We start from the raw sequence: 8,114 nt of genomic DNA, 5'->3' as shown, positions 1-8,114 counted from the left end.
AAAGAAGAAAAGTTCAAAAAGCCCCTCTTGCCTATCCAAAACAGAAATAGCAGCAGAAGACACCAAAAAAGCAGAAGAATGCAAAAAGCATACCACAGAGAAACCATTCAAAAAAACTCAACTCTTCAATCCGTAATTGCTTGCAGATATAATAAGAACTCACAAAGAAGAAATAAAAAAGAAAGAACATAACTGCCCCTACACGACAAAAAACAGTCAGAAATGCCGTACCAGCTTTTAAAACAAACAAGAAGGTAAGACCTAATATCAGAAATAGCCAATGCCGACAGTAGCAAGCATGCAACACCATAAACCCATAAAAGCGAGTAACATTTTTTTTCCGATACCTAACCCTGGCGCTCACGCTACTCGTCGCCCTTTCTCTGACCCGAAAAGGAGAATCGGCGGCAGGCGACGGCCTAAACGCAGCCGAATTCAGGGCATTGTGTCACCTAGCGGCTATAGCAGACCTGTCTGCAGACGGAACAACGCTGCCAGCGATTAATCCCAACGAAAAGCAGGAAATTGAGATTTTAAACATGAGCGCCTCACAGGCAACATGGCAAGCAGCTTTTCCGGACCCCGACCAACCAGAGCCCGACGTGCAGCAAGCGTGCAACACAGGGGACAAAAGGATCCACTGCCTCAAGGACTATAAAAAATTCAAGCAGCTCAAAGCAACTCTGAAAACCGAAAGCGCCGCTGAACAAACAAGAGGCAAGCACAAACTTGTACCAGCAATCCAAGAAACGCCTGAAGGACGGCGGATCCAGAAACAGTTAAACGACCTGGCAGCGGAGGCAGCAGACATTATAAGCAGCTACGAAAGTCAGCACGCACAACTAAAACAAAAGCTCGGTGGAGCACTAACCTCAGTGCTCAAACAGGCGCTGTACGGAACGCGTACAACCCAGACAGGTAGCACTTACGCAGACAAATGGACAGCAACAGGATCACGCACAGCGGATTGTGAAGCGCAAAAGGCAGGGCTCTCGCTGCGCGGTGACCTGGCCTGCCTCTGCATACGCGACAGCACGACACGGAAGCAGATGTGCGGCAACGGCATAGGGACTGACAGCAGCAGCGAATGGCAAACGTCAGCAAGCAAAATCAACATCGACTCGCTAATCAGCAAGTGCAAGGAAATAACCAAGCCGAAACTGAGAGCGGCCACGATCAGGACAGCCCTAGCAATTTTCGACGCCAAGCTAAAAAGCCACACACAAGGCAGCAAAGACGCCATTGTCCTGGGCACTCCGCACACAAATGGTAACTGCGGACAGCAGGCAAGCGTCGCATGCGTCGACTATACGCAACAGCTAACGCCGACAAACGAAGGGGAACAAAATAAGATAAACTGGTACCAACACTTAGACCAAGCGGCCAGCACACTACAGGAACTGGAGACGGCAGAAATTGAAAGGCAACACGCCCTTCGGCAACTCGGCGCCCTAAAGAAGCGGGCATATTCTTTATACAATACATTAAAAATAGCCAACAGCCCTCATACAACCAAAGGCACTGAAATCCACGCGAAGGAACAAAATACGAAGGAGAGCAAATGCAAACTGAAAAACACAACTGCAGAAGAATGTCCGGAGACTGATTGCGACTATGATAAAACTAAAAACGAATGCAAAAGCAAACCAGGCTCAGAAACCACAGCAACACCAACAGGAGCAGGAGCAGCAGGAACAGCAGCTTCAACTGGGTGTGCAAAACACGGGACCAATAAGGAGGCTTGCCTAGCTGACAAAAAAGGCGATAAATAAACTGTACTTTTGGGAAGGGTAAAGATAATGAGGATGAGAAGGATACGGTAAAATGCCGAAATTGTAGATTTATTGTAAATAAGAAAATTTCTCTGAGAATGGTTGCTGCTTTTATTGGTTTGGTAGTATTTTAGAACTCTAAAAATTATATGAAGAAGTTTCTCATTATTATGAATTTTATACATTTTATAAAATTATACTAAACTGTGCATGATTGCTGCCAATGAATTTAAAGTGTTCGGGTAATAGGATAGGAAAAATTAGTGCTATCATAATTTGGTTAATTTTGTCTATTTTAAGGATATTGGTTAGGGTTGTAATAATAATAGTGATATATCAAAATAGTGTTAATGATGATAATAATAATATGATTGTGTCGTGATTGTTGTGAGTATGTATATACTATTATTATAATAAGTTTGATGCTGAAGACTAACTATATCTCTAAAGAAAAAGCAAAAAAAGAACAGTAAGGGTAAAAATGGCATTTAAGAGAGAGTGTGTGGGAAAAAACGAGCAATATTATTCAAGGATACAGAGAAAGAGGGGAAATAAATTTTTTTAACAATAATACACAAGAGGGGACGATCAATGTGACAATAAAAAAGAGACAGAGTGCGGTCTACACACAAAATGAAGTCACCACAACTGAAACAAAGAGAAAGTGCAACAAATCTATAACAATCATTGTCATCATGCTGTAATGTACTCTTAAAAGGGTGTTTTTTTACTCAAAGAGCTATAATGGATATACAGAAATCTAAAGCAGAGACGTTATCATATAAATTCCGTAAATATAGCTTATAAGCGCGTTTCGTTCCGGATGTAAGCTGTTACGTGCAATAACGACAAATAAACACAGCAATGATTGCGCACTACCTTGCAGAAGTTGTAAGAAACAAGAGCTGATTTATAAAGACTGACTTTAAACAGAAAATTACATCAACCAAACAAAGATAGACACGAACTAAAGCTTTTACTCCATCACAAATAGGCGTATAACAAATGAACATTCGAAGTGCCTATGCGTAAGGATATTTGCAACGTTATTAGATAGTGTGCAGAATTTTATTTTTTTGTAGAAAGAAAGAAGCGCTAAGTGTGAAAATACATCTAAAATGACAGATTTAGTGTATCAGAAACGTGGTAAATTCAAAGAGTAATAGTGTACGTGGCACAGAAGTCAGAAACCAACTAAGAATATCCATTTCCTTAAATCATTTCATCCACAGTGCAGCTTTCTGCATCGACAAGTTTAAAAGAAAGAAATAGCCGTAAACAGAATGGAACTTGGAGAACCGTCCAAGTCGCGTTTGGTAAGTGGTAAACATATCTTAATTATTTCAACTAGTGCCTATTCACCAATTATGATAACAAAACCATAAAGAGCCAATAACCCACTTAAACAAACAGAAATTTCATGGACTAATCTTGGAGCAAGGCTAGTGAAAGCAACAATTCAGCACCTGGCGAACAATAGACGGTCATCAGCACAAGTAGAGCGCGGAGCAGTCACCTTCACATAAAAATAATCAAAAGAAAAACAGTGTAACTACTAGCGGAGCAGGTCCGTAGCTGCACGGCACTAGTAGGTTTTGATGGCTTCACGCGCTGTCAATAGAGCAAGCAGCGGGAAGAAATCATGTGATATTTGCTGCACTGGAGTTGTGAAGCGGCTCTAGGTTGCCAATGTGCTTGCGCTACCACCATCATCGTTAGTGGCATTGTAGAGCCCACTATTTTTTTGTTTTAACAAACGTAGAAGATACTTGCCAAAACAAAAGAAGAATAATTTAGCAGATTCGCTACACTAATGAATTATGAATTGGTGATTTGATATATATTAGAATTTATAACAAAAAAAGCAAACAAAAACTTAAAACAAACCTGTAGAAAATCCTATTTCTGTAAAGTACTTCGAGCATCAAGATTACACCAATGCAAGCAACAGCTTCCCACATACTAACGGCGATATATGTGCTCTTTCTCGAAGCGACACACACTGACGCCGCAACTGACGGTATGGCCTTTGCAAAAGAGGATAAGGCCCGCGTCTGCGGACTAGCAGAGGATCTAGCCAAATACCCTTCCTTAGCAACGACGCATCTAAAAAATGAGCTGTCATATGCGACAGGGGTCCTAGAAACAGAACTAAAATATCAAATTTATACTACCAGGCACGATACTGCAAAGGCAACCGCAATGATTCCAATTCTTGTAGCGCTTGCAGACAAAAAGCAAACCCATTTCGGAAACTTTATAACAAAACTGACCAAGGCAACACAGGCTATTGCGGACACCTCAATGTTGAGAGGCAGGCTAACGGAGACGATCGAAATGCTTGCCGATCTGCACCAACATTCTACAGCGGGCGCGGGGTGTCTCAGCGGAGACAGCTCGACAACAATCCGTGGATCAGAAGCAATAACAGCGTGCGGAGCAAGGACGCTCGCCACAACAACGCGGACCACAACGCCGCTAACGATCCTGCTGACGACAGGCTATAAAGGTTTCACAGCGACAGCGGCGGGGTCAACAAAGGTGGCTACCGGCACAGCCAAATGCAACTTATTCGACACGACGGCAGCCCAAGGAGTACTAGACGATCAGCAGGTAGCGCAGAAATCCCCGTTCGCGTCAGGTTACATCAAACTAGCCAACGGCGCCGCAGGGTACACCTTGGAAAAACTAGATGTATTAGGCCCCGACGGAGGAACGGCACCAAAAGCCTTTAAAGCGGCATTCCTGGCCCACAAAGCAGCAGACGAAGCAGGAGTGCACGCAGGCCGGACACACCAAGCTTTGACGTTAGCAGAGCTAACAGCATCAGCAGCGGCCAGGGCCGCCTACAAGGCGCTAGTTAAAGGCGACCAAACACCATACAGCTCGGCGCAAGACGACTCTACGATCCAACAAGAAATGGAACAAAAATACGGCCCAGCACCACAGTTTTCCGCGAACTGGTGGGACCCTGTAAACAACGATCAAGTGGCCAAAAAGTCCAGTGCAACAGAAGCCGAAGGCAATGAACCGCTAAGTAACATCAAAGATATAGACAAATTGCGGAAAATCCTCTTTTATTACGCAACCGAGAAGGCAAATAGAATAGCTGACAAATTAAAAAGTGCCTCCGAATTAAAAGAGTGTAAAAAAGAGAAAAAAATCGAAACAGACAAAACTTGTGAAGCTAAAGGGATAGCAGACTGCAAAGAGGGCTGCAAAGTGGAGGGAGAAGGCGACAAGGCAAAGTGCATAAAGGATCCGAATTACAAGCCACCACAAGCAGAGGGAGCAAATCAAGATGGGAAAACAAACACCACAGGAAACAATTCATTTGTCAGTCATAAGTACCTTCTTTTTTTGCATTTTTGGTTCTATAATTAATTTTATAAAAAAAGGTTTGTTCAATTTTATGAAATTTATAAAAATTGGTATTTTGAGAAAATTTAACAAATTATATAATATTTGATTCATTTTAACACTTTTCGATGAAAGTGTGAAAATTAATAAATATGTTGGGAATTTGAGAATTTTTAGATTCAAAATCCTGAAAATTTGTTATCATAATGGTTATCGATATAAAGCAGTATTGAGATAGGTTACAAAAAATAGTGTTATTTTCAAACCTTTTTAATTTATCTTATTATATTTATTTTACAAACAATAGGGTAATTTGGGGTAACAATAGTAACAATAATAGTAATTATATTAATGATAATGACAATAATGATAATAATGCTAAATATAATAATAATGGAAGAGTGTTGTGAGTGTGAGCATATACGAATATTATAATAAGAGCAGTAATGATAATAATAATGATAATAATGATAATGATAGGGGGTGTTGTGAGTGTGTGTATTTACGAATATTATAATAAGAGTGGTACCGAGGCAGAATGGAGGAGAAAAATGGAATAACTTAAAATAATGGCAAGGGCGGGAAGGGAACAAATAATAGAGTGGTAGAGAATAAGAAATATTAAAGAATATGTAGAAAGACTGAGAGATGGATGAAAAATGCTATATTTTAAACATAAACATTACGATGGACATCATGATAGATAAGGGAATGATAGAGGGAATAATGAGAAAAAGAGCTATTCCAATGTACAGGATGATATATCCGCTACGTTAGCCGGTTAACCGCAGTGAGTACGCATTCGCACACAAGTATAGAAAATACCGAACGAAACAGTGTGATACCCAGTGGTGCAGTACAGAGGAAGAAGATATATAAAGTCTAGGAGCGTATTTGCGGCATGTCTCAAAAAAAATAGATCCTACTGTAGAGAAAGGCGACCTTTTCTTATTTGATAAAAGATCACAATTTTAAACAGTAAGTCCGCGAAAGAATGCTTTGCCATAGAGAAAATATGGATTTTCACTTTAGCGTCAGACTAAAGTAACAGGATGTAGCCTTTTTTTTGTTGGTTACTATTTTAGAGAGGCTACAGGATTGTAAATAAACACAATTTAGAGTTTGAACTTTAAAGAAAGGCCGCGCACTGGTCCACTGACAGCAATGAAAATAAACCCCTCCCACAAGCCATCCGGCCGCGGCTACAGCAAAGGTGATATTAAATTCTTCTGCAAGCCAACCGAAATTCGACTAAAAAAAAATATAAGTGCACAGCAATGCCAGCACGCCAAAAAATCACAGCGTTTTTTGTGGCATCTGCAATTGCTTTAGAAGCCAGAGCCGCGAAAGACTCGCTAAAGGGGAGCATGACAACAGCGGTCTGCAACTTCGCCCTAAGCCTGAGAAAAGCGGGACCTCTAGCGCTCGAACGATTGACTAGACTCGAGCACGCCGTAAGCAAGCTGAGGCAGGTGGAAACAAAGTTGCGGAAAGCGGCGGCAGCCCAGGATGGCGCAATAACAGAAAAGCATTTACATCTAGCGCTTTACGTTAACAAGCTAAGGCAAGAAGGGCAGGCGGCAATCCTAAGCACAGCCAAAAAAACAGCGGCGCTGGGGGCCCACTGCGACTTCCAGGCCGGCCGAATAACAGAGTTCCTAGCGATTTTCGCCCAGTCAACGGGCAGCAGCAAGCACTGCATAACAAACGGCCAGACAACAAACAAACGCGAAGCAGCCGACATTCCCTGCTTAAAAGCAGCTTCACTACCAGAAGCGGCGGAACCCCCAGCGGCCGACGGTCAAAACACAATACCGACGTCGTTTCGAAACCTCGTAGCGGCGACAGGCAACTCGGGGACAGGCGCAGCGACAAGCGGATGCAAACTCACTGGCCACGACTCGACGACCAACAGTTACTTAGACACTGAAGAAACAACAGCCGAGATCAAGTGGGGCGATGGGCTTTATAAGACGGTAAGCAACGCAGCCGTGGCGGCAACACACTGGGCCAGCAACACAGGCGCAAACCTAGCTACAAGCAAATATCACGCGTGCGATACAACATTGAAGCAGATTCTAGCGGAAGGAGCGGACGCCATAACAGCGGCCGACAACCTTGAAAAGATATTACAAAAAGGAGCACCGGGAATAACAGAAGTCACTATAGAAGCCGACAGAATATACACGAAAATGCCGCCTAAACAAAGCAAAATATCGCCAGCAGAGCTTGCCATCATTGCGGGATTAATTGAAGCGCTACCTAAACAAACTAATTCTCCAGGAAAGTCAACAGACCAGCTGGAGGGGGAGCAGATACTAGTAGAACTGCAACGAAACGAAACAGCGTGCAAAATAGGCCGCGAAATTCAAGAAGAAAAAGCATGCAAAGTTACTCAGGCAACAAGCCAAAAGTGTGGAGGCAAGGAACAAGTAGAATGCGGCAACACAGCGGGTTGCGAATGGAAAGAAAACACTTGCAAGATTACCGAAAAAGGACAAAAAGAGGCAGCAGAAAAAGCAACCCAAGAAACAACAGGGACACATTCTACCTGCACAGGGAAATCAACAAGGAGAATGAGAGAAGGATACTGGCTGGAAATAGGAAGGTGAAACTTGCAAAGATTCAAATTTTTTGCAAACAATAAATTTTTTTGATTGATTCTTCTTTTACAAGTTTGATAGTATTTTAAGAATTTAAGGATTTTACTTAATTTTATGAAATTTACAAAATTTTATTTTTTTAGTGGATTTAGTAAAGTTGCTAAACTTTAGTATATTTCAACAAATTTCGTTTAAATATACAAATAAGTAAAATTAATACAATATGAAAATATTGAAAGTATAATCGTTTATTAAGCCGTGCATTATAACGGTGAATTGGTGAAGAAGTAGGGTAATAGTGTGTGAAAAACAAATGCCATTCTAATTTGATTTTTTGAGGATAATAGTTGTGGTAATAATTGTAATGATTATAATAATA

At 41.6% G+C, this 8,114-nt stretch overlaps 2 protein-coding genes and 1 pseudogene across 3 annotated transcripts; all 3 read left to right on the top strand.

Moving 5' to 3' along the window:
- Window positions 1-353: 353 nt before the first annotated feature.
- TEOVI_000634600:pseudogene lies at window positions 354-1,897 on the top strand (annotated as a pseudogene). The gene is given in 2 exon segments: window positions 354-1,769; window positions 1,772-1,897. Coding segments are annotated over 2 exon segments (1,542 nt in total).
- Window positions 1,898-3,710: 1,813 nt separating this feature from the next.
- On the top strand, window positions 3,711-5,156 carry TEOVI_000634500 (Trypanosome variant surface glycoprotein (A-type), putative; the record flags this gene model as incomplete). The annotated part of the gene is made up of 1 exon (XM_067220808.1): window positions 3,711-5,156. One exon carries the CDS (start codon window positions 3,711-3,713, stop codon window positions 5,154-5,156), a length of 1,446 nt encoding a protein of 481 aa, XP_067076909.1.
- Window positions 5,157-6,409: 1,253 nt separating this feature from the next.
- TEOVI_000634400 (Trypanosome variant surface glycoprotein (A-type), putative) lies at window positions 6,410-7,744 on the top strand (the record flags this gene model as incomplete). Its single annotated transcript, XM_067220807.1, has 1 exon — window positions 6,410-7,744. One exon carries the CDS (start codon window positions 6,410-6,412, stop codon window positions 7,742-7,744), a length of 1,335 nt encoding a protein of 444 aa, XP_067076908.1.
- Between the last annotated feature and the right edge of the window lie 370 nt (window positions 7,745-8,114).

Source organism: Trypanosoma equiperdum, assembly GCF_001457755.1.
Source record: "Trypanosoma equiperdum strain OVI genome assembly, contig: ctg_1246, whole genome shotgun sequence".
NCBI lineage: Eukaryota > Euglenozoa > Kinetoplastea > Trypanosomatida > Trypanosomatidae > Trypanosoma > Trypanosoma equiperdum.
The sequence above is the reverse complement of the archived record's forward strand: the minus strand, read 5'-3'. Positions and strand labels throughout refer to the sequence as shown.